Raw genomic sequence first — 27,711 nt, 5'->3', positions numbered from 1 at the left:
ACTTTAATGGAGAAATAACACCAATACTATAAAATCTCCCAGAAAATAGAGAGGAAAACTTCCCAAATAATTTTATAAGGCTAGCATTATCCTAGCATCAAAACCAAATAAAGATAATACAATAAAAGAAAACTACAGAACGATATCCCTCATAAACATAAACATAAAAATACTAAATGAAATATTAGTACATCAATTTCAGCCATATAAAAAAGAATAATAGACCACCACCAAGTGGGCTTTATTCCAGAAATGCAAGGCTGGTTTAGCATTCAAAAATCAATCAAGGTAATCCTATTAACAGTCTGTGGGGGAAAATAAAACACACGATCGTATCAGTTGGTATAGAAAAAACATTTAACTCAATTCAGTACCCATTTGTGAAAACACTCAGCAAACTAGAAATAGGAAGGAACTAACTTCCTCAACTTGATAGAGGACATCTACAGAATACCTACAGGTAATATCATACTTTATATTGAAAGATTGAATGTGTTTCCCCTAAAATTGAGTACAAGGGAAGAATAGCCACTCTTACCACTCCTGTTCAACATAGTACTGAACGTCTTAGCCAGTGCAATAAGTCAAGAAAAAGAAATAAAAAGCATACATATTGGAAAGGAAGCAGTAAAACTGTCCACCTAATTATCTGTGGAGAAATCCCACAAAATCTATAATAAAACTGCTAGAACTAGTAAATGCGGTTATTAGCAAGGTCACAGAATACAAGGTAAACACGTAAAAAATAATTGTCTGTCTATATATTAGCAATGAATGATTGAAAACAAAAATTAAAAACATAACACAATAGCTCCCCCCAAATAAAAATTTTAGCTGTAAATCTAACAAAACATGTACAAGCTTTGTATGCTGAAAAGTGCAAAACAGTGATGAAAGAAATCAAAGAAGACAAATAAATGGAGCAACATACCGTGTTCATGGATTGGAGGACTCAACAAAGTAAAGATGTCAATTGTTCCCAAACTGATCTAGTATGTGTAATAAGGAATTCAGTGTCACCCAAAGAGAGGTCTAGCCATTGTCCCTGGCTCACTTCTAAACTTTTGGCATTTCCCAAATGTCTTTGTTATTCATCATGGGCCCTTCAGACCACACCTGATAGTGTATGCTATTGAAGTTATTTGTGGTAGGCTCCTTGGACCACATGATATGAGCCCAGTATCTGGGGTGGGGAGGGGGTGTGTTGCTGGAGTTGAATTCAATCACATGGGCAGTGAATCAGTCAGTCATGCCTACGTAATGAAACCTCCATAAAACCTCTAGACATCAAAGCTTGAGTGGACTTACCTGGTTAGCATTTGTGTGTGTGTATTGTTACACATCATGGCTCAGAAGACATAACATCATGTATGACTCCACAGGGAAAGGATGACCATTTTAGACTCTGCCCTATGTGTTTCTTCCTTTGGCTGGTTCTAATTTGATCATTGTACTATGGTTCCATTGGGGGAAGCTGAGTTTTAGCAACTTTGACGTAATCTAAAATTATTTCACAGTGGAAAGAAAAAGAAAAAAGCTATTAGATCTTTAATCCCTACTCCCACCGTTCTGTATAGCCCATAACTTCCTTCCTCTACTTGGCAAAGACCAGAGGTTTATTATCTGAGAAGTGGGTATGGGTTGTAGTGGATGGGGGCCACTAGCCCAGCTGAAGGCAGGTGAACTGTGCTGAAATAAAATGATTATTTATATTCTGAATACAGAGACCCACCCCAGTCCTCTTCCGTACTAAGCCCCCATATTCAGACAACCTCCCGCTGACAATCCTGACCAGACCAGGGAAAGGACTTAAAGATCCTGACACCTGGGTATTTCCAACGAAATGGCCCTGTCAGGTCATCTTCCATGCAAGGCCACAGTCTGTGGGTTCACACATTTCAACCAGCTGCTTAGTCCTCAAGTTCTAAACATGAGTAGAACACCAAGTACATCAGGCTAAGGACATGTCCTAATGTGAAAAATTATTATGCAAACAACTAGCAAGCACCTGGGAGGAAACAGAGACAATTCAGGAAAAGGAACACTTTAAAAAGAACAGTCATTAATAATCTCAGAGAAGTAAGAGAGCATAATACGTTCATTAAGCAAGAACAGATGCTACTTAAAAAGGGGGGGGGACACAGAACAAAAAGGAACACCTGGAAATTAAAAGCAATGATAGAAGACAGGACAAATGCAATAGAATGTTTGAAAAATAAATTAAGAAACCTCCCATAAGGTAGAGCAAAAGGAGATGGAAAATAGGAGAGAAAAAGATGAGAAAATTCAAGGACTACTTGAAGCAGTCTAATATCCAAAGAATGGAAGTTCTAGAGATAGAGCACAGAGAAAAAGAAGGATGTATATAAGGAAATTAACAGATCCAGAAATTTCTCCAGAACTGAAGCTACAAATGAAAATAAACCCACACCATGGCCACTCATTCATTCATTCATTCGTCCATCAACAGATACTCTGTCCTCACCTGGACTTTCCTGTGCATGCATGGGGAAAGAGAGATCTCTGGTCTCTCTTCTTTTTCTTCCAAGGACATCAGTCCTATCAGATTAGGACCCTACCCTTATATCACCCCGTTTAACCTTAATTACCTCCTTAAAAGCCCCATCTCCAACACAGTCACATTGAGTGGCAAGGGGTTACGGTTAGGGCTTCAACATATGAGTTTTGGGGAAACACAGTTTAGTCCATAACAACTCCCAGCACTGATTTCATAGCAAAATTTATTTTTGAAACATATGCACTTTTTAGATATATAATAATATGTGCAACTACTTATTATTTTATTAACTACTGTTATACATTTTGAGTTGGTGTCAAGTCTCTTTGCATCAGTCAGAACGTCCACAGTGCTGTAAAAGAGTAATCGTGCTTTTCACAAGCAATTTCACAAGTACCCAGTTAAAGTGAGGGGAGAATAAAGCTATTTTTGGACATGCAGGGTTCTCAAAATACAGCTCTTCTGCCCACACACCCCCTTTTGTTGTGCTATCAGAGAGTACACTCCAACAAAATGAGGGGAACAACCAAGAAATACCAAGAACTGGGACCCAGGAAACAGGGCATCTGATCCAGGAGAGAGGTGAAGGGACTCCCCAGAATGATGGTGCAAGGGGGTCCCACACCGATGCCTGTCATCAGGGCCAGAGGGCAACAGGTCCTCAAGGGAGCAGGTCAGGAGACACTGGGAGAGGGTTTTTCAAGAATATGAAATTGACAAATATCTGTTGCAGTGGAATATGGGGAGAGGAGTTGTAGACAATTCGAGGGGAGGGAGGAGGGATGAATAGGTGGAGCACAGGGGATTTTTAGGGCAGTGAAACTATTCCCTAAGATACAGTATTCCCTAAGATACTGTAATGATGGATACATGTCATTATATATCTATGTCAAAACCCTTAGAATATACAACACAAAAAATGAACTCTAATGTAAACCATGAAGTTTAGTTAGTACTAATGTATCAATATTGACTTGTCGATTGTAACACATGTATCACAATAATGGGGAAACTGTGTAGAGGGAAAGAGGGTAAATGGAACTCTATACTTTCTACTTGATTTTTCTATAAACCTAAAAACTTCTCTAAGAAATAAAGTCTTTTAATTTTTTTTAAGTGCAATGAAAAAACCGAGAAATTTGTTAACTCCAGGGGAAAGAGTTGTTTTTAAAAGGAAAAGGATTCGTAAGATATGCCAGGGACTATCTGTGTAAATGCAATGATGATTTACCCCCGAGTATGATATTAGCACATTGTGAAGATGGGGGATGGGATGGGAGTGTGGGAATGGTGGGGCTGGGACGTGAAAGAGGGCAAATCCTCATCTTCCATAGTGAGAGGTCCACAAAGCTGCCTAAAACTGCAAAGCCATGTGTCAGGGAAATGTGGGGTGGCAGTGGGGTGAGCCTTGTAGAACTACTTTATAAAGAGTATGCAAAACAAATTTTTAGTAAAAATAAAACCTTTAAAAACAATTCAGCTTCAAAAATATATTCAGGGCTTCCCTGGTGGCGCAGTGGTTGAGAGTCCGCCTGCCGATGCAGGGGACACAGGTTCATGCCCTGGTCCAGGAGGATCCCACATGCCGCGGAGCGGCTGGGCCCGTGAGCCATGGCCGCTGAGCCTGCGCGTCCGGAGCCTGTGCTCCGTAACGGGAGAGGCTGCAGCAGTGAGAGGCCCGCGTACCTCAAAAAAAAAAAAAAAAAAATATATATATATATATATATTCAATCTCAGTGCTGTTAATTATTTCAAAAAAACATTAGGTTTGTTGTAGAAATTTTCCTGTTGTTTTGAATAGATTCTCTCCCTGCCCTCTATTTTTTTTAAGTGGAAAAATTATTAATTTTTAAAGTTCTTCCTCCTTTATTGAACTCATTAATTTCAGAGCTTGTTTTTGACACACGTGGATTTTTGAAGTATTTGATAATATGTGCTCATACTTACTCCTTGATAATCTGTGATAATATTTACTATTGTTAAACATTTTGTGTATGTTTCAGATCTTTTTGTATCAGTCAGAGTTTCCACAACACTGCAGAGTAGTAATCATGCTTGCTGGCATCCTTATATTCTTGATTTTATAGAGAGGCCACAGTCAAAAGTGTTCTGTACTGTAAATTATACTGTTGGCTGTTGAATTAAGATGTAAAATCTTTATCGGGCTAAAGAAGAATCCTTTTAGTTCTAGTTATTGTATTTTATCAAGAATAAGTATTAAATAGCATAGGTCTTTTGAGGCTTCTTTTGAAATTATGATTTTTCTTATTGGACCTAGTTTTTATGTCATTTCATAATATTAGACATCTTAGTAGTCAACTGTCTTCAATACCTGGGATAAATTCTAGCAGGCCATGACTCTTTAATGTACGGTTAGATTTGGTTTGCCGCTATTTTATTCTGTATTTGTCATTGAGGTTTGGGCAGACTTTTCCTCGTTTCTGTTGCTGTTTGTTTTCTCAGATTTTGGTGTTAGGGTTCTAGCTTTTTTCCCCCTTTTCTTTGTATAGCATCAAAATCATTTATTTGAAAAGTATAAGGTGTTCTTGTTTAGGACATTGGACTGAACCCACGTTTTCCTTTCCTTTCTCCTAATTCCCTTTGAAATGAGCATAAAGAAGTACAAGGAGATATGTAGGCTGGGTGGGAATTTAAGAATGGAGAGAAATCTTAGCTGACCAGAGATACTGAGGAACTGCTGGAGGATTCTGCAGCCTTGATCCAAGAGGTTCTGGAATCGGGGGGGGTCTTCTGCTAGGGGCCCCAGAGAAGTCTCAAAGCCAGAGTGCGGGATGCTAAACAAAGGGGGAGAGGGCACAAATCCAGGTACAATCTCAAGGTTGGTCTGTGGAGTAGCTGCAGCATGGTAGCCGGTCCCCTGCCCTGCCCTGACCCTGTGTGTGCCAACAGCAATATCCTGCCTGTGGATTTCATTCACCCAAGACTTCATTGACTATCAGATCCACCATCTTTTTTCTTTTTTTTTCCCTGCGGTACGCGGGCCTCTCACCGCTGTGGCCTCTCCCGTTGCGGAGCACAGGCTCCGGACGTGCAGGCCCAGCGGCCAGGGCTCACGGGCCCAGCCACTCCGCAGCATGTGGGATCCTCCCGGACCAGGGCACGAACCCGTGTCCCCTGCATCGGCAGGCGGACTCCCAACCACTGCGCCACCAGAGAAGCTCCCACCATCTTTTTAGGTAGCATTAATGAAATGATGACACAATGTTTTCTTAAGACTTAGAATTCTTATTTTTTTTATTTTTATTGAAATATAGTTGAATTACAATGTCATGTTAGTTTCAGGTGTATAGCAAAGTGATCAAGTTATTATATACATTATATATATTCAGAATATATATATATATATTCTTTTTTAGATTCTTTTCCATTATAGGTTATTACAAGATATTGAGTATACTTCCCTGTGCTACCCAGTAGGTCCGTGTTGGTTATCTATTTTTTATATAGTAGGGTGTATATTACAATTCCAAACTCCTAATTTAACCTCCCCCCTCCCCTTCCCCTCTGGTAACCATAAGCTTGTTTTTTACATCTGTGAGACTTAGCATTCTTATTTTTATACCTACACAAAGATTTTTTTAGAATTTTTAGCAATAGATTTTTAAATCATATCTTTTTGTTACACATACATGAAAAGAAAAATATAAGTGAAGTGATTGAGTAAAGGATTGATTCTCAAACTGGAACATACATCAGTATCACCTGGAGAGTTTGTTAAGATACAGATTGCTGGGCCCCACCCCCAGAGTTTCTGATTTGGGAGGTCTGATTCAGTGGAACCCCCAAAGTTGCATTGTTACAGGTAAAGGCGACGCTGCTGGTCCAGAAGCCATACTTCGAGCACCGCAGCATGAATGACTAATAACTTCTTCACATTCAGAGTTCACTCTTCTGAATCATTATTTAACTCAAAGTCATTAGTGTGCATGATTTTCCCACAATTTTATGAACACTTAAGAGCATAGGTGGTGCAGTATTGTTAATAAGAATCCATTAAAGGATAAGGGCCATTGGTGCTGGGCTCTTTGGCTGCTTCTGCAATTATACAGAGCCACTTGTAAAAACTAGCGTTATTGAAATATAATTTACATAATATAAAATCCATCCATTTTAAAGGTACAGTTAAATGATTGTTAGCATATCTACAGAATTGGTCAAACCTTGTCACAATGTAATTTGAGACCATTCCTGTCAGTCCAAAAGAAAGCTATAGATCTGCCTTTTCTGGACAGCCAGTGTAAATGGAACTACACAATTTGTGTTCTTTATGTGTTTGGCTTTTTTTCCACTGAGCATGTTTTGAGTTTCATTCATGTTGTAGCTTGTATCAGTACTTCATTCTCTTTTTATACCAAATGGTATTCCATTATACAAATGTGCCATATTTTGTTTATCCATTTACCAGTTGAGAGACATTTGGGTTTTTTCCACTTTTTGACTATAAGAATAATGCTGCTATGAACATTTGAGCACAAGTCTGTGTAGACTTTTTCATTTCTTTTGGAAACGTACCTAGGAGTGGAATTCTGAGTCATATGGTAACACTATGCTTAGCATTTTGAGGAACTGCCAGACCGTTTGGCAAAGTGGCTGCACCGTTTTACATTCCCACCTGCAGTTTATGAGGGTTCTGATTTCTCCACATCTAAGCCAACAGTTGTTATTATCTGTCCTTTTGATTGTAGCCATCCCAGTGAGTATGAAGTAATACTTCATTGTGGTTGTGTTTTGTGTTTCCATGATAACTAACGATCTCAAGCATCTCTTTGTGTGCTTATTGGTCATTTGTATCTTTTCTTAGGACAAAGAAGAGATCATTTGCCCATTTTAAAATAATTTAACTTTTTATTATTGAGTTGTAAGGGTTCTTCAAATATCCTGGATATGAGTCCCTTATCAGATATATGATTTGCAAAAATTTTCTCCCATTCTGTGAGTTGTCTTTTTACTTTATTAATGGTACTGTTTGGAGCATGAAAGTTTTAAATTTTGATGAAGTCCAACTTATCTATTTTCTCCTTAGTTGTTTGTGCTTTTGGTGTCATAGCTGAGAAACCATTGCCGAACCCAAGATTATGAAGGTCTTCTCCTCTGTCTTCTAAGAGTTTTAGCTCTTACGTTTGAATTTTTGATTCATTTGAGTTAATTTTTGTATATAGTGTCAGGAAGGAGTCCAGATTCATCTTTTTTCATGTGACACACGATTTTCCCACCACCATTTGTTTAAAAGGCTATTCTTTTATTATTGAATTTTCTTGGAATCTTTGTTGAAAATCAGTTGAATATAAATGTAGAGATATATTGGGGGGGTATCTCAATTCTCTTCCATCTATCTATCTATCTATCTATCTAATCTTTATACCAGTACCACTTACTGGCAAAACTTACAGCACTAACATTGTAACAAGTTTTGAAATCAGGAGTTGCAAGTCTTCCAGCTCCTGGGTCTTTTTGAATTTTCATATGAATTTTCATATGAATTTTAAGATCAGCTTCTCAATTTCTGCAAAAAATCCAGCTGAACCGGCCCACTTCTTATTTTTGCTTTTGTGAACATTGTTAAACATCTCTTTCATTTCATCCACTCTCCTTGTCCTCAACCCATTGCTTTCTGTAGCTTAGGTTGTCATGTTTTTCTTATAAACTGTTGACACTTGTTTTGGAAGTATTGATGCAGGCACTTTTAATATCTGGGTGGGTTAGTGGCAGGACAGGTTGCCTCTCCTGATAAAAAGACTCAAGAAAAGTTCCCTTTTTGCCCTAGTGATTTGAGGTGTCACCTTTATCATACATTAAAATTCCATGTGTACTTGCATTTATTTCTGGATATTCTGTTCTTTTCCACTGGTCTGTTTATCTATTCATGTACTAACACTACACTATTTTAATTATCAAAGCTTTCTAGTATATTTTAATACCAAACAGGACTAGTTGCCTTTCAGTTTTTATTTTGTGGTGGTTTCCTGGCTATTACTGAATGCTTATTTTTCCAGATGAAGTTTATTGTCATTTAGTGATATTTTCTTTGTTACCTAATGTTGGTTAAGTTCTGGTAAGTATACCACGTGTGCTTGAGAAGATGGATTTTCTATTATCAGAGGTGAAGTTTGATACATATCCATAAGGCCTATGGGGTTTTAAAAAATTATCATATTAATTTCTTTTAGATCCTTACTTATTTTTTGTCCACTTATCCAGCGTCATTGAGCAGGTGAGACTTATCCAAGGGATACTTCAATCCTGATGACTTTGGGATTTAGCCTTTTGTTCCATCAGTGAGATTTTCACTGGTTCATGCCGTGTTTTGTAGAATCTCATCTTGATACCCTGCTCATGCAGCCCCCTGCTGTCCTTGCAGTTTTTCTTAGATTAACACTATGAAGCTTGGCTTCTTTTTCCTTCTACATTCCCATCAATTAGTTGGAAGCTTATTTTCCTGGCAAAAAAATTCATGGTGATCCTGAGTAATGGTTTAGTATCACTTTTGTCATTTTCTGGTATGTACTTGGATCTGGGGATGATGGAGTATGTTGGGATGTGATACTGAGACACTGTCTGGGACAGAGTTGTGCTGAGGATTCTGGATACAGTCATGAGAAGATAGTAGGGGAGGAGCTCAGAGGTTTGGATAAGGGTAGCCTGGAAAACATTGGACAAATGCTTGACAGAATTGAGGTTAACTTCACGCCAGCCCCCTTCTGTTTCTCCAGGTTTGCATTTGGCACATCTGATTCCCAGGGAGACCTCTAGAAGGCATGCTGGGAGGAGAGTGAACTCCATGGCTATTTTAGTGGATTTTCACCCCCCTACCCCCAGGCCCTCTAGGGTCCCTCTACTCAGCAGTCAGCAGAGACTGGCAACTGGTGATAAAGAAGACTGGCATTTCTTAATGCCCCAAAGACCAAAGCTCTGTGGGCACTGGCCCTCCGTATCCTCAGCTCCCAACTGCTACCCCTTTGTAACCTATTTTCTCCTACAAAGTGTCTTTTATGAACTTTTTTCCTGAATTTCCATATAGAGGTGGCCTGGAGTGACTGGTGTCACCTCTGGCTTTCCTTCCATGACCTTAGAGCTACGGGGCGAGACCCTGCACACTCCACATGTGTGGGGGAAGAGGTAGAGAGAGAAAGGGAAAAACTGTGAGCTCTTCTGGAGGGAGCAGGAAATTCGTTTGCAGACAGAGGCAAGGTAATCTGCAGTACCAAGTGAAGACCTGTGTGATGAAAGGAAATCATGCTGCCAACCTTGAACCAGTGATCCCGGATGACATGCATTTTTACAAAGCCTGTGTTTCGATCCACTTCAAAGGACTCACTGGAGTTAGTTTTGTAAGTTTCCCAATCCATCAGCCAGCTGGGCTTGTGGAATAATATTTCATCTTGAAAACAGACTTATCAGGGAGAGGGTAAGAAGAATCAAAGACACAGGAGATTTATGACCCCACCCCCCACCCCAGGTCAAGCAGAGCAATCAGCTTGCCGTCATCACTTTAACCTTTCTGTTGTGGGAGTCTCGGCCTGGGCCTCAATCGTGGAGTTCACCCTGGTGTGGAGGTCTCCCCACTTGGGACATGGACATGTGCATGAGGGAAGGGGACACCCTAATGGCGACTCAGGACACAGCAGGACAGCAGTCCATTCACCTTGTGTTCCCCCTTTTCTCCCCTTTGTTTTTCTCTCTCTTTTCTTCTCCCTCTTCATCCCCTCTGTGGGTGACTTGATTTGTTTCTAGAACTCTTGGAAATAGGAGCAGTAACAAAAAATGTGAAAAAAAGTTTTTGTGCAATTCTCAGGGAGCCACTGAGAAACCAAGACATTTCCACCTTGACCGACAGCCTCGGTCCAGCACTAGCATTTCCAGCACGTCCCCAGCTCTGGCCATAAGCCCTCAGAGATCCTTGCAGCACACGGGATGATGCTGAGATGATGTGTGTGAACCTAGGAACCCAGGATGCCGCGGAGGAGAGCAGGACTGTTTCATTTAATAGATGCGGAGGCAGACTCCGAGAAGGTTACTGGCGTTGGATTAATCGGTTTTCAGGAGAAGTCATGATAGAAACAAAGTATGGGACGCTGGAAATAAGAAGAACGAATGGAAAGGAACTTAGCAAACTGGAGAAAGCGGAAACTCAAGCTTGCAGTGGGGAAAGGCTAAATGTAACATGGCGGTGCCTGTCTGAACTCCAGAGGCCTCAGGCATCTCTGAAAGTGGAAATACAGCTTGGGTTCAAAATAAGAGGGTTGTTGGAAAGTCTCTAAGAAGAAGTTGAATCTCCATGTCCTCCCCAACACCCTGCAGCTGTGGTCGACTCTGTCCACTTAGCAGAACCTTGCAGGGCTCTTCTTTGGAGAGCTTGATCTAAGTGGAATCTGGACTCTGGGGCACTGGGCCAGAGTACTGCAGGGAAAACAGGGGGATTGAGTACAAATGAACACACTGAATGATATAGCGTCCCAGTCCTTGCCTTCCCTCTGCCGCTTAGAATAACTCATAGCCAGAGTTATACATTTATATACAATTACTGATAGATGTAGAAAACAAGCAGATGAAATAATGAGACAATCATGATTAACTCCAAGGTGATGTTGCATAAGGGAGAAATTGTTTCCATAGTACACCACTCAGCCATGAATAATACTTACATAGGTTCTGAGTATTGATTTCACCCAAAATTATAACAACATGTGGGAAGGTTTATAAGAAAGTTAAATCCTCATCTTCCATATTAGGAAGTCAATAGTTAATACTTAAAACTAAACAATCAAGAAATAGGATAAATATGCCATTTTCTAATGTGAAAATGGTGCAAAATGGTGAAAGTATTTACTCTGTGGAGGGAGAATGGGGGAATTTATTTTAAAGTTTTGAATGTGAATAATAGTAGTTAATAAGACTTGATAAGGTGGCTGAATTATAATTATAATATGTGTTATATACAATATATGTGTAAACCCACACATACATAAAATGTTATAGGGTGGAGAGGCTGTCACAGGTTGGAAAATATGTTAAAGTGCTCAGATGTTTAGGAAATTATACCTTATATTTTCAGACCTTAATCATAAAATGTTCTGAAGGTTCTAAAGCCAAACATCTATCATCACGGTATTTAAATGAAATTCAGCAAGGAGAAGGTAGTATTTTGACTACTCCTTCCCAAAGTTATAAGGTTTCTTCCAACAGTACAGCAGGAAAATACATTTCAGTAATTGATAAGTATGTAACTCAAATGAATCTTGAGGCCCTAAGTACAATGAAGAAACAATAGTCAGCAATTAAGTTTTTAAATTCCAATGTTTACTTATTTAAAGAATATTATAGTGGGTCTATTCATAACCCACAGCCACTGTTCTTAGAATGTCTGTTCCTCTCCACTGAGGCTCCCTCTCACCTCTGATTACTTGAGTCAGCTAACCTTAAAACCTTTGATTATTCACCCTTTACCCCAACTTATCTCTAAGCATTTTACCTCTCCAGTCCTGGTGTCTTTCTACCCATTCTCCTGATTTCATATCATCAAAGCTCTTCTTGGAAGGTGTGGGCAGAGAGGAAAGACAAAATTGTCTTCAGCAGGTAAAAGAGAAGAGAGTCCTGAGACTTTTAATTAATGAATTTCATTCTCATCACAAATGCAAATACTTATTATTAACAAATTCCCCATTTTGATAAACAAGTAACGTGGTAACTTAGGTATCGTTCTTTTGAATGTCTTCATATAAATATTCTATGAAATCATGCATGTAAATTATTATTTTGATAAAAAATGATTTTAAGAGAAATTGACTCATACACAGTGACTCTGAAATGGAAATCACTGAAAATTTTTAACGAGAAGTTTTTAAACGTAGAAATGCACAAGGAATAAATAATAACACCGGTGCCTCACCACCCAGAATTAATATATGCTAACAGGTTTTCATGTTTGCTTTAGGTATTTTTTATTTTAAGAAACCAGAGGTCAACCGTTAAATTAAATAACTAAGGAGCAGAGTCAAAAGATTTGAAGAGGTTATATAAGCAGAGGAGGGAGTTAGTAGGGAAAGGAAGGTAGGAAGGAGCAGTGTTATGAAAGTGAGTCCATAAGGCCCACAGAAGAGAGGCACAGAGAGGTATAGCTGGAAACTTACAGCAAAATTCATAACTGATGGTGACTTTAATGTTAAGTGAATAAAATTAGTCATAACTAATTTTCAAATGAATAAATGGCACTATTTATATAAATTTATTTAGAAAGAGGGGGAGTTGAGTAGGAAAATCATATACTTAGTTTCTATAAGAAAACATCTTTTTTTTTCCCCACGTGTTCAAGTTGTTTTGATTAAAAAAACGAAACTCTGGAGCTTCCCTGGTGGCACACTGGTTGAGAGTCCACCTGCCAATGCAGGGGACACGGGTTCGTGCCCCGGTCCGGGAAGATCCCACATGCCGCAGAGCGGCTGGGCCCGTGAGCCATGGTCACTGAGCCTGCGTGTCCAGAGCCTGTGTTCTGCAACGGGAGAGGCCACAACAGCGAGATGCCCACATACCGCAAAACAAAACAAAACAAACAAACAAAAAAACCCACGAAACTCTGGAAGGCAGGCTTTATTATATGAAACTATATCTTCTTGGATGATCTGTTCATTGCTTAATTAAAGCCATATCTAGGAAAAAAATCATTCTTTTTAGAAACAATTATTCTTGTAAATTTGCCCACATATTAACCATTTTCAATACTCCTCATGCCTTGTTGTAGATTCAGATTTCCAAGACAATTATTTCCCTTCAGCTTAAAGAACTTCCCCTAGCACTTTTTGCAGTGCAGGTCTGTTGGCAACAAATTATCTCAACGTTGATTTACCTGAAAATCTCTCTTCATTTTCAGTTTTGAAGAATGGTTTTTACTGGGTATAGACTTCTGAAGTGACAGTTTTTTTCTTTCCATGCATTAAATATATTATTTCATTGTCTTCTGTACTCCATTTATCAGAAGAGAAGTTGCTTGTCAATCATTCCCCTGTATATGATACCTCATTTCTGCCTGGCTACTTGTAAGATTTTCTGTTTCACTTTTATTTTTCCCTGTGATGTGGCTAAGTGCAGGTTTTTGTTTTGTTTTGGTTTTGGCACTGATTCTTTTTGGAGGCTTGTTAAGCTTCTAATATATGATGTTTGATGTTTATAATTAAGTTTGGAAACATTTTGGCCAATATTCCTTCAAATATTTTTTATTCTCTATTCTCCACCTTTCTCCTGAAGCCCCAATTATACATATCTTAAGATGTTTAATATTCTGGCTCTATTTGGTATTTGATATTGAGATTCCATTCATCTCTTTTTTAAATACTTTACTCTCACAGATTCTTTTTGGATAATTTCTATTTATTTCTCTTTAAATCAATAATCTTTCTTCTTTTTCCCCCCATGTGATCATCTGTTAATCTCATGCTATGATTTTGAAAAATTTTTTTCATATCTTGTATCTTTCCGTTCCAGGAATTCTACTTGGTACCTTTTTAGAGTTTTCATATCGTTTCTGAGATTCTCTGTCTCTTCCTCCAGTATATCCATTCTTCTTGTAAAACCCTTTAACATATTTATCACTTAAAGTCCTTTCCTTCTAAATACTAAATGTGGATCTTCTTTGTTGACTGCTTTTTTTTCTTTTGACTTGTCATAACATTTTCTTATTTCTTCATATGTATCGTACTTTTTTATTGTATAGACATTGTGGTTGATTCATTGTAGAGAATCTGGATTCTGTTATCTTCCTCTGAAGAATGTTGGGTTTCGTTCTAGCAGATCTGCTGTCAGATCACCTGAATTTTGTGAAGGCTTGGTTTTAGGCTTTGTTAGGGTGGGTCTATTTGAATTTTGCCCTTAGTTCTAAGGTATAGCACTTAGTCCTGGGATGTGCTTCCTAATCATAGGGCATGGCCTTTTGAGAGTTTTCTTGAAAAGCTTGAAGTGTTTACCAAACTCCTCTAATTTGGAGAGACTTGAACTCTAAAGTGTGTCTTTCTATTGAAATTTCTGCCCAGCATTTTCCACCTTCCAGCTCTTCTTTTCCTGTGGGCTCATGAGAGTCTCTCCCTATGGATATGCATTTACACAGTGAGCAAGGACTTGAGGGGGTATCCATATATAGATTTTTGGCCCCCTCCTTTCCCATATTTTCCCCACCTCTCAATTGCAAATTTCTCTGGCAGCTCCAAACTCTCATCTCAGATTCTTCAGCCTAATAAGACTGCTGCTTTTTGCTTGAACTCCAGTCCTCATGCTCCAGGCAGATTGGGGAGTGCCTTCAGGAGAAAAGCTGGTTAAATGTGAATCTCACAGAGTTTACTTCCATTCTTTCAAGGCTTGCATCCCCCTAATTTCTGCCTGCTTTTGGTTACTCTCTGAGGACATTATACAGTTATTTTAATATTTTGTCCATAACTTACAGTTGTCAGCAAGTGGATTTCATCTGATACAAGCTACCCTGCCATTATCAAAGCTGGAAGAAAAAAGAATTGATAAATAAAGTAGTCATGTCTACTATCACTACCTTCTATTCCATATTATACTGGAGGTCTTAACAAGTACAATGAAACAAGAAAAAAGAAAAGGTATATGAATTGGAAAGGAAGAAACAGAACTTGAATTATTTGTAGATGATATGAAAATCCAAAATAATCTATAGAAAAAGCCTTTATAATTACTATAATTAGTAAGAGTTAAGGAAGGATGCTAGGTATTAGAGCAGTATTTTAAAAATCTGCTGCTTTCCATAAATCAGCTTCAGGTCTTTTAAACTATACTTTAAGAACATTAAAGATTTGTCTCAGGTTTGGAGCAACTTTACCATCCCAATTCTTGTTGACATTTATCTGCTTTCTTGAAGCAATCTGAGTTTTGTTCTCTGTTATTTGCTACCAGAAGAGCTTTGGCAAAAGAGAAGAGATTTCTCTGTGATCAGATATAGAGAAGATGGACAAGGGGTGCCTTGCTCATGGGGGGTGGTGTGGGCCTGCTGGAGTAGAGTGAGGAAGCTAAACCAAAATGAGCTCTTTGGAGGTAAAAACTGTATCTTGTTCACTGCTGTATCCCCAGCTGCTAGCACACTGGGTCTGATGCTGACTAAGTCAGTGTCTATTGGCAGAACATGGCTGTGCTTGATAAGTATTTGAAGGTCTCACATAGAGGAGGAACTGACTCAACCTGCAGAGGATGTCAGTGCCATCTGAGGACAGAGTGGTCAGAGTTGGAGGACCTTGAACTCCTGCCCAGAAGGATTCAGGCAGTGGTTGAATGAATACCTGGTGGAGGTTTAAAGAAGAGATTCAAACAGCAGCTAAGAATTTGTACTTTGACCTTCAGGGTGGAAAATGGAAGAATAACTGAATAGTATTGTGGTAGCCAGCCTCTGAGATGGCCCTCAGTGACTCTTGCCTCCTGGTTTTCATGTCCTTGTGGTCCCTCCCACATTGACTTGGGGCTGGCTCTGTGACTGATAGAATATGGTGGCAGTCATGTAGGTGACTGACTAAGACCAAGTCTTAGAAGGCATTGCAGCTGTTAGCTGAGTCTCTTATATCATTCACTCTGGCGGAAGCCAGCCCTCAGGCGGTAAGGACACATAGAGTCTTGTGGGAGGCCCATGTGGAGAGGAACAACCTTGCCAGCATCAACTTGCCAACTCTGGGAGTGGGCCACCCAGCAAGCATACCCTTCTGCCCCAGTCAAACTTTCAGATAATTCCAGCCCCAGCTGACATCTGATTACAGCCCCCACAAGAGACCCAGAACCAGAACGACTCACTGAGTTGCTCTTGAATTCTTGACCCTTGAAAACTTTGAGAGATAATAAATTACTATTATTGTTTTAAGCCACTCAGGGTTTTTGGGTGATTTATTACACATAACCCTTGAGATTTGGGACTGTGGGATCTCACTCCAGTTCTCTTTCACTCTAAGGATCTATGCTGTTTTTACATTTTATCACCTCCCTCTGGGTTGCCTTTGACTTGCCACCAGAGACAAGTGTTCTGGGCAGCATCCCAGTCAAGGATCTCCTGGAGGACAAGGATCACTGCCCCATGTTTGTATTACTGCTATCTCAATGCCTACACAGTGTAGGTGCCCTTTAAATTGTTTTTGAAGAATGAACAAATAAAGGTGAGTTTGTCAGAAACAGGTCCTCTGGCTCTTTGGTGTCTCTTCATATTCTTCTGATTTTTAGTCTTCCTGACATACTACTCAGCAGAGGGCAGGATAGTGTATCCCTAAGATGCAGGAAAATTCATCTGTTGAAATAGGGAGTTTTCCCAAGTTCCATGGCTCTGTTATTTTGGGGATAATTGCTTCTTGCGATAAGCCCCAGATTGATATATGACCAGAAAACTATACCCACAAAGCACAGCTAAGCATTTCTGAAGCTGAGGTATCTAGTGACTGTTGGTGCAGATACACAAATTGATTTACCTCATCTTAGAAATAATACAATGCCACCTCCATTAGCACACAAAAAATTTGGATAAATAGAATTTATTTTCATTCTGATTTCCAATAGTAACCAAAATGTTTGAAGATGGCCCAGAAAGCCCTGAAATATCCAGAAAAGATGCTGTAAGAACTATGAAAAGAAGAATTAATCCAGAGCATAAATGAACCTTGAAAACATTATGTTAAGTGAAAAAGGCCAATTACAAAGGACCACATATTGTGACTCCATTTCTATGAAATGTCTAAGATTGGCAAATCTGTAGAGACAGAAAGTAGATTAGTGGTGGCCTAGGGCAGGAGAAGATTGGGGAGCTGGGGGATGACAGCTAAGGGATGAGGAGTTTCTTTTTGGGGGTGATAAAAATGCTCTAAGATTAGGTTGTGATGATGGTTGTAAAATTATGTGAATGTATTAAAAACCATTGACTTATATACCTTTAGTGAGTGAATAGCATGGTATGTGAACTATATCTGAAAGCTTTAAAAAATAATCAGTGATGTGCAGCTAAATTTTTATATTCATCTTGTTTATCCCCCCAGTTTAGTCTCTGAAAATATGTTAGTCATCAGTGATGGAGATGATGACTTTCCAAGGACCAAACATATCATTGTCCAGACATCATGGATAGCACCCATGTAGAGACATGTCTGTTCCAGCACTTGGCAGTCAGTCTATCTTCAGATCATTGCCATGGTTTTTGTGAGGGGCCCATCTGTTGTTCCCATTCACAGATAATGACCAGGCTGGGAAAGAAGTCAGTGTTCTCATTCTCATCACCAGCCCCACTGCTGGAGCCATGGAGCCAACAACTGGAGGTTGGCATGGTGTCTTCTAGCCCTGCTGGCATTTGTTTGGGGTCTGCAAGAGCAGCCCCAGGACAAGACAAGTAGGAAGGCTTTGCTTCCAATTCTTACCCAGCTTGCATCCGAGATCTGCCTTCTTCCAGTTTGTACAATGGCCCCTGTAGTAAGCACCTTCAGGAAGGTGGCACTTCCCAGAACCAGTAATCTCAGCAATCTGAGGCAAAACAATATCCATCTTTGGAGGAAGCAGCCCTGGCTAGAAACTAGGAGGCTTGGCTTCTAGTCCTGGCCCTGCTATTTGAATTGACCTAAATCACTCCCTGAGTTCTCACTGACCTTGGGTATGTCAGTAAATCAAATTTCATATGGGAATCAATGCTTAGAACTGTAAGGTCATCCCCAGTTCTAAATTCCATGAGCTGTTGGTTTACCCTCTTGGGGACAAACGTATTTCACCTGTTGAAGGCCAACAGAAAAGGCAGTGAATCTCCACTTGTCTCTTTCCTATTTGCTATCTCTGCTGCTTGTAATTGCTGTAGTTTGAAGAGCTTTGGTTACTTTGCCTACTGCCCAGCCAAGGTGCCTGAGCCTTTGTGCCCACCAGAAGGGGTGAGGCCGGGGGAGTGACGGGGCTCCAGAGAAGCTGCCTTTGACTGCTTGAGCCTTTTGTTTGGCCTCCATGGTTTGCCCCATATCTCAGGCAAGGGATATGGGGCAAACCATATCCCAGTGTCACATAATGGGATTCTGCTCATTATATGACATTGGCAGGAAAGGAATGTAACTTAGAGCATCTTGGATGGCATAGTGCTTGAAAGAGCATCTCAGTGTTTTCTTGCTACTTGCACGTAGTGATGCTTGGTGTTCTTTCAGGGTCTTTGGTCACTTAGAGAGAGGAAAACAGCACAGTTGTCTTCAGGGATGCTCCTTTCTAGTCCTCTGGGTCCCATTATCCCACTGGTCCCCGTTGCAGAGGTTCCTCCAGCAGAAGAATGGTTTGCACTCAGCAGGCCTGAAGACCCTTGTGAGGAGCCTCATTGAATAAGCCTAGATGGAAAGAACCCTTGTCGAGCTGCCAGGCTGTGATCCAGCATATGTAATACATGTTCATCGTACAAAATATGGATGATACGAGCAAAGAGAAGGAAAAAGTTACCCATAGTCTCACTGCTTAGAAGCCACAATAATCAATCATTTCCCATTTTTGAGCATTATTTTAAGGACTAGGCACTCTGCTGTGTAATTGCAAACATTATGTAATGTAATTTTCACAACACCTCTCTGAAGTTTGTGCTATTATTTCCCTCTGCAGAGATGAAAACTGGGGTTTAGAGAAGTTAGACAACCTACCCAAGGCAGCACAGCCGGTAAGTGGCAAAGCTGAGATGAAAATCCAAGCCTGGCTGACTCCAGGGTCGATGTCGTATGTAATCTAATTTCCTAACATTTTGTAGTCTTCTCTGCCAGTCTTTTTGTCTGCACAGTTTTTGTTTCTTTTTATCCTTGCATAATCATGGTGCTGCTGGGTTTTCTGGGGGTCTTCTACCTGCCAGACCCCCAAGCCCTTGGGGCTTCTTGGCTGTTGGATCTCTGCAGAAATCCACACCATAGAAACCGTTTCTGGAGGACTCTAGTGCACTCTACCAATGTGGCAGGTCTGTTTCTGTCTGGCAAGGAGAAGACAGAGTCTCTTTTTCAATCTTTCTTCAGTCCTTAATCTCTTAAAGCTTTACTTGCAATTCCTTTGTCTAAAAAGCAAAGACCAAAGAGAGTTACCTGTGTCTCAGATGATCTCCACGGGGTGGTTCAGAGAGCCATGCAAGGAGCCAGGAGGGCTGGCCACATGTGCCGGCTCAGGCATGTGTGGGCTCCCCAATACCTGAGGCATACAGTAAGGACATTGGAGTACACATCCCAGCAGCCCTGGGATGGGGGAGTGTTGAGGAAGGGTCTGTGTGGGGCCCCTGCAGGGAATGCAGCCAGACTCTACCTCATGAAACTGCAAACGTCCCTGCCCAGGCAGGGGGCTGCAGTTTGGGGCTGCAGCATGGATACAGCACCCTGTACAGGGTGCGGTACACCAGGCCTTCCCTCCCATCCTCACTGACTCCTGGAGCTCGCTCTATTGCCATCCCCCACCCCCGTGTCTTTTTGTTCCTTCCAGTTTTCAGGAACATCAAATAAAAGCTCTTTCAAGAGGCTCCCTTGAGGCCAACAGCCAAGAAACCACATTTTGTTCTGCCGTTCCAGCAGACGAGCCAGCTTGATGGGATTTGGCCCCTTTAACAGAGAGAAGCTCTTCCCTGAGATTAGACTGTTTTGGGCCTGATTGCTCAACTTCGTAGGACATCAGGCTTAAGCCATGAGAAAAATATTATAAAGAAAAAGTGAGGGAGACCTTCAAGATGGCGGATGAATAAGATGTGTAGATCACCTTCCTCCCCACAAATACATCAAAAAATACATCTACGTCTGGAATAACTCCTACAGAACACCTACTGAACGCTGGCAGAAGACCTCAGATTTCCCAAAAGGCAAGAAACTCCTCACATACCTGAGTAGGGCAAAAGAAAAAAGGAAACACAGAGACAAAAGAATAGGGACGGGACATGCACCTCTGGGAAGGAGCTGTGAAGGAGGAAAAGTTTCCACACACTAGGAAGCCCCTTCAGTGGCAGAGATGGGGGGTGGCTGGGGGGAAGCTTCAGAGCCACGAAGGAGAGCACAGCAATAGAGGTGCAGAGGGCAAAGCAGAGAGATTCCCGCACAGAGGATCGGTGCCGACCAGCACGCACCAGCCCAAGAGACTTGTCTGCTCACCCGCTGGGGCAGGCAGGGGCTGGGAGCTGAGGCTTGGGCTTCGGTCGGATCCCAGGGAGAGGACTGGGGTTGGCTGTGTGAACACAGCGTGAAGGGGGCTATTGAGCCACAGCTAGCCCGGAGGGAGTCCGGGAAAAAGTCTGGAACTGGCTAAGGGTCAAGAGACCATTGTTTCGCAGTGCGCGAGGAGAGGGGATTCAGAGCACTGCCTAAACGAGCTCCAGAGACGGGCGCGAGCCGCGGCTATCAGCGCAGAACCTGGAGATGGGCATGAAACCCTAAGGCTGCTGCTGCAGCCACCAAGAAGCCCGTGTGCGAGCACAGGTCACTCTCTACACCTCCCTTCCCGGGAGCCTGTGCCGCCCGCCACTGCCAGGGTGCCGTGATCCAGGGACAATTTCCCCAGGAGAACACAAGACATGCCTCAGGCTGGTGCAACGTCACGCAGGCCTCTGCCGCCGCAGGCTCGCCCCGCATTCCGCATTCTGTACTCCTCCCTTCCCCGGGCCTGAGTGAGCCAGAGCCCCCTAATCAGATGCTCCTTTAACCCCCTCCTGTTTGGGCAAAGAACAGACACCAGAGGGCGACCTACACACAGAGGCAGGGCCGAATCCAAAGCTGAACCCCAGGAGCCTTGCGAGCAAAGAAGAGAAAGGGAAATCTCTCCCAGCAGCCTCAGGAGCAGCAGATTAAATCCCCACAATCAACTTGATGTACCCTGCACCTGTGGAATACCTGAATAGACAACGAATCATCCCAAAATTGATGTGGTGGACTTTGGGAGCAACTGTAGACTTGGGGTTTCCTGTATCTGACTGACTAGTTTCTGATTTTTATGTGCATCTTAGTATAGTTTTTAGCTCTTGTTATCATTGGTGGATTTGTTTATTGGTTTGGTTGCTCTCTCCTATTTTTTTTAATACTTTAAAAACTTTTTTAATTTTAATAATATGTTTAAAAATTTTACTTTAACAACTTTTTAAATTCAATTTAATTTTATTTAATTTTATTTATTTTTCTTTCTTTTTTTTTCTCCCTTTTATTCTGAACCATGTGGCTGACAGGGTCTTGGTGCTCTGACTGGCTGTCAGGCCTGAGCCTCTGAGGTGGGAGAGCCGAGTTCAGGACAATGGTCCACCAGAGACCTTCCAGCCCCATGTAATATCAATCGGCGAGAGGTCTCCCGGATATCTCCATCTCAGCACTGAGACCCAGCTCCACTCAACAACCAGCAAGCTCCAGTGCTGGACACCCCATGCCAAACAACTACCAAGACAGGAACACAACCCCACCCATTAGCAGAGAGGCTGCCTAAAAGCATAAGTTCACAGACACCCCAAAACACACCACCAGACGTGGTCCTGCCCACCAGAAAGACAAGATCCAGCCTCAGCCACCAGAACACAGGCACTAGTCCCCTCCACCAGGAAGCCTACACAATCCACTGAACCAACCTTACCCACTGGGGGCAGACACCAAAAACAAGGGGAACTATGAACCTGCAGCCTGCAAAAAGGAGACCCCAAACACAGTAAGTTAAGCAAAATGAGAAGACAGAGAAATACGCAGCAGATGAAGGAGCAAGGAAAAAACCCACCAGACCAAACAAAGGAAGACGAAATAGGCAGTCTACCTGAAAAAGAATTCAGAATAATGATAGTAAAGATGATCCAAAATCTTAGAAATAGAATAGACAAAATGCAAGAAACATTTAACAAGGACCTAGAAGAACTAAAGATGAAACAAACAACGATGAACAACACAATAAATGAAATTAAAAATACTCTACAAGGGATCAATAGCAGAATAACTGAGGCAGAAGAACGGATAAGTGACCTGGAAGATAATATAGTGGAAATAACTACTGCAGAGCAGAACAAAGAAAAAAGAATGAAAAGAACTGAGAACAGTCTCAGAGACCTCTGGGACAACATTAAATGCACCAACATTCGAATTATAGGGGTTCCAGAAGAAGAAGAGAAAAAGAAAGGGACTGAGAAAATATTTGAAGAGATTATAGTTGAAAACTTCCCTAATATGGGAAAGGAAATAGTTAATCAAGTCCAGGAAGCACACAGAGTCCCATACAGGATAAATCCAAGGAGAAACATGCCAAGACACATATTAATCAAACTATCAAGAATTAAATACAAAGAAAAAGTATTAAAAGCAGCAAGGGAAAAACAACAAATAACATACAAGGGAATCCCCATAAGGTTAACCGCTGATCTTTCAGCAGAAACTCTGCAAGCCAGAAGGGAGGGTCAGGACATATTTAAACTGATGAAAGGGAAAAACCTACAACCAAGATTACTCTACCCAGCAAGGGTCTCATTCAGATTCGACAGAGAAATTAAAACGTTTACAGACAAGCAAAAGCTGAGAGAGTTCAGCACCACCAAACCAGCTTTACAACAAATGCTAAAGGAACTTCTCTAGGCAGGAAACACAAGAGAAAGAAAAGACCTACAATAACGAACCCAAAACAATTAAGAAAATGGTAATAGGAACATACATATCGATAATTACCTTAAATGTAAATGGATTAAGTGCTCCAACCAAAAGACGTAGACTGGCTGAATGGATACAAAAACAAGACCCATACATATGCTGTCTACAACAGACCCACTTCAGACCTAGGGACATATACAGGCTGAAAGTGAGGGGATGGAAAAAGATATTCCATGCAAATGAAAATCAAAAGAAAGCTGGAGTAGCAATTCTCATATCAGACAAAATGGACTTTAAAATAAAGACTATTACAAGAGACAAAGAAGGACACTACATAATGATCAAAGGATCAATCCAAGAAGAAGATATAACAATTGTAACTATTTATGCACCCAGCATAGGAACACATCAATACATAAGGCAAATGCTAACAGCCATAAAACGGAAAATTGACGGTAACACAATCATAGTAGGGGACTTTAACACCCTACTTTCACCAATGGACAGATTATCCAAAATGAAAATAAATAAGGAAACACAAACTTTAAATGACACATTAAACAAGATGGACTTAATTGATATTTATAGGACATTCCATCCAAAAACAACTGAATACACGTTCTTCTCAAGTGCTCATGGAACATTCTCCAGGATAGATCATATCCTGGGTCACAAATCAAGCCTTGGTAAATTTTTTTTTTTTTTGCGGTACGCAGACCTCTCACTGTTGTGACCTCTCCCGTTGTGGAGCACAGGTTCCGGGTGTGCAGGCCCAGCAGCCATGGCGCACAGGCCTAGCCGCTCCACAGCATGTGGGATCTTCCCAGACCGGGGCACGAACCCATGTCCCCTGCATCGGCAGGCAGACTCCCAACCACTGCGCCACCAGGGAAGCCCGAGCCTTGGTAAATTTAAGAAAATTGAAATCATATCAAGTATCTTTTCTGACCGTAGTGCTATGAAACCAGATATCAATTACAGGAAAAAAACTGTAAAAAAATACAAATACATGGAGGCTAAACAATACGCTACTAAATAGCCAAGAGATCACTGAAGAAATCAAAGAGGAAATCAAAAAATACCTAGAAACAAATGACAATGAAAACACACGACCCAAATCCTGTGGGACGCAGCAAAAGCAGTTCTAAGAGGGAAGTTTATAGCAATACAATCCTACCTCAAGAAACAAGAAACATCTCTAATAAACAACCTAACCTTACACCTAAAGCAATTAGAGAAAGAAGAACCAAAAAACCCAAAGTTAGCCAAAGGAAAGAAATCATAAAAATCAGATCAGAAATAAATGAAAAAGAAGTGAAGGAAACAATAGCAAAGATCAGTAAAACTACAAGGTGGTTCTTTGAGAAGATAAACAAAATTGATAAACCATTAGCCAGACTCATCAATAAAAAAAGGGGAAAGACTGAAATCAACAGAATTAGAACTGAAAAAGGAGAAGTAACAACAGAAACTGCAGAAATACAAAGGATATGAGAGATTACTACAAGCAACTATGTGCCAATAAAATGGACCACCCGGAAGAAATGGACAAACTCTTAGAAAAGCACAACCTTCCAAGACTGAACCAGGAAGAAATAGAACATATAAACAGACCAATCACAAGCACTGAACTTGAAACTGTGATTAACAGTCTTCCAACAAACAAAAGCCCAGGGCCAGATGCCTTCACAGGCAAATTCTATCAAACATTTACAGAAGAGCTAACACCTATCATTCTCAAACTCTTCCAAAATATAGCAGAGGGAGGCACTCCCAAACTCGTTCTATGAGGCCACCATCACCCTGATACCAAAACCAGACAAAGATGTCACAAAAAAGGAAAACTACAGGCCAATATTACTGATGAACATAGATGCAAAGATCCTCAACAAAATACTAGCAGACAGAATCCAACAGCACATTAAAAGAATCATGCACCATGATCAAGTGGGGTTTATCCCAGGAATGGAAGGATTCTTCAATATACGCAAATCAATCAATGTGATACACCATATTAACAAATTGAAGGATAAAAACCACATGATCATCTCAATAGATGCAGAAAAAGCTTTTGACAAAATTCAACACCCATTTATGATAAAAAAACCCTCCAGAAAGTAGGCATGGAGGGAATTTACCTCAACATAATAAAGGCCATATATGACACACCCACACCCACAGCCAACATCGTTCTCAATGGTGAAAAACTGAAACCATTTCCACTAAGATCAGGAACAACACAAGGTTGCCCACTCTCACCACTGTTATTCAACATAGTTTTGGAATTTTTAGCCACAGCAATCAGAGAAGAAAAAGAAATAAAAAGAATCCAAATTGGAAAGGAAGTAAAACTGTCACTGTTTGCAGATGACATGATACTATACATAGATAATCCTAAGGATGCTACCAGAAAACTACTAGAACTAATCAATGAATTTGGTAAAGTAGCAGGATACAAAATTAATGCACAGAAATATCTTGCATTCCTATACACTAACGATGGAAAATCTGAAAGAGAAATTAAGGAAACACTCCCATTTACCATTGCAACAAAAAGAATAAAATACTTAGGAATAAACCTACCTAAGAAGACAAAAGACCTGTATGCAGAAAACTATAAGACACTGATGAAAGAAATTAAAGATGATACCAACAGATGGAGAGATATACCATGTTCTTGGATGGGAAGAATCAACATTGTGAAAATGACTATAGTACCCAAAGCAATCTACAGATTCAATGCAATCCTTATCAAACTACCAATGGTATTTTTCACAGAAGTAGAACAAAAAATTTCACAATTTTTATTGAAACACAAAAGACCCCGAATAGCCAAAGCAATCTTGAGAAAGAAAAATGGAGCTGGAGGAATCACGCTTCCTGACTTCAGGCCATACTACAGATCTACAGTAATCAAGACAGTATGGTACTGGTACAAAAACAGAAATATAGGTCAATGGAACATGATAGAAAGCCCAGAGATAAACCTACGCACATATGGTCACCTTATCTTTGATAAAGAGGCAAAAATATACAATGGAGAAATACAGCCTCTTTAGTAAGTGGTGCTGGGAAAATTGGATAGCTACATGTAAAAAATGAAATTAGAACACTCCCTAATAGCATACACAAAAATAAAATCAAAATGGATTAAAGACCTAAATGTAAGGCCAGACACTATAAAACTCTTAGAGGAAAACATAGGCAGAACACTGTATGACATAAATCACAGCAATATCCTTTTTGACCCACCTCCTAGAGAAATGGAAATAAAAACAAAAACAAATGGGACCTAATGAAACTTCAAAGCTTTTGCACAGCAAAGGAAACCATAAACAAGACGAAAAGACAACCCTAAGAATGGGAGAAAATATTTGCAAATGAAGCAACTAACAAAGGATTAATCTCCAAAATATACAAGCAGCTCATGCAGCTCAATGTCAAAAAAGCAAACAACCCAATCGAAAAATGGGCAGAAGACCTAAACAGACATTTCTCCAAAGAAGATATACAGATTGCCAACAAACACATGAAAGGATGCTTAACATCACTAATCATTAGAGAAATGCAAATCAAAACTACAATGAGGTATCACCTCACACTAGTCAGAATGGTCATCATCAAAAAATCTAGAAACAATAAATGCTGGAGAGGGTGTGGAGAAAAGGGAACCCTCTTGCACTGTTGGTGGGAATGTAAATTGATACAGCCATTATGGAGAACAGTATGGAGGTTCCTTAAAAAACTACAAATAGAACTACCATACGACCCAGCAATCCCACTACTGGGCATATACCCTGAGAAAACCATAATTCAAAAAGAGACATGTACCACAAAGTTCATTGCAGCCCTTTTTACAATAGCAAGGACATGGAAGCAACCTAGGTGTCCATTGACAGATGAATGGATAAAGAAGATGTGGCACATATATACAATGGAATATTACTCAGCCATAAAAAGAAATGAAATTGAGTTATTTGTAGTGAAGTGGGTTGACCTAGAGTCTGTCATACAGAGTGAAGTAAGTCAGAAAGAGAAAAACAAATACCATATGCTAGCACATATAAATGTAATCTAAAAAAAAAAAAAAAAAGTTTCTGAAGAACCTAGGGCCAGGACAGGAATGAAGACGCAGGCATAGAAAATAGATTTGAGGACATGGGGAGGGGATAGGGGAAGCTGGGACGAAGTGCAAGAGTGGCATTAACATATATACAGTACCAAATGTAAAATAGATAGCTAGTGCGAAGAAGCTGCATAGCAAAGGGAGATCAGCTCGGTGCTTTGTGACCACCTAGAGGGGTGGGATAGGGAGGGTGTGAGGGAGAAGCAAGAGGGAGGGGATATGGGGATATATGTATACGTATAGCTGATTCACTTTGTTATACAACAGAAACTAACACAACATTGTAAAGCAATTATACTCCAATAAAGATGTTAAAAAAATAAAAAAAATTTTTAAACTTACAAAGAAAAGAAAGTGTAAGTTAAAAAATAAAATGCTCCAAACTCTGCTTTCTGACTTTTGCTAAGAATAATGACAGATAAGATTGTGTCAGAAATCCAAGCTCCAGGAGCGCCTGGAGCCACACACTCAGCAAATGTGTCTTGTTTTGAAGTTAGAGAAGCTAT

The 27,711-nt window shown here is 40.4% G+C and overlaps 1 protein-coding gene across 2 annotated transcripts in view; it reads left to right on the top strand.

Annotated features, from left to right (window-relative positions):
* Positions 1–27,711, top strand: part of LOC308628400 (S-adenosyl-L-methionine-dependent tRNA 4-demethylwyosine synthase TYW1) — a 216,535-nt gene that overhangs the window by 181,161 nt on the left and 7,663 nt on the right. The window contains exons 16-17 of one of the 2 annotated variants that reach the window (XM_081255247.1): positions 19,121–19,175; positions 19,973–20,404. In XM_081255247.1, the coding sequence (XP_081111373.1) occupies positions 19,121–19,126 (6 nt within the window). In that variant the 3' untranslated portion in view covers positions 19,127–19,175; positions 19,973–20,404. Of the gene's footprint in view, positions 1–19,120; positions 19,176–19,972; positions 20,405–27,711 lie in introns of those variants that run through there. The other variant, XM_081255246.1, reaches the window with a different exon arrangement.

The sequence above is a fragment of the Mesoplodon bidens genome (genome assembly GCF_964165515.1).
Source record: "Mesoplodon bidens genome assembly, chromosome: 15".
Taxonomy (NCBI): domain Eukaryota; kingdom Metazoa; phylum Chordata; class Mammalia; order Artiodactyla; family Ziphiidae; genus Mesoplodon; species Mesoplodon bidens.
The sequence above is the reverse complement of the archived record's forward strand: the minus strand, read 5'-3'. Positions and strand labels throughout refer to the sequence as shown.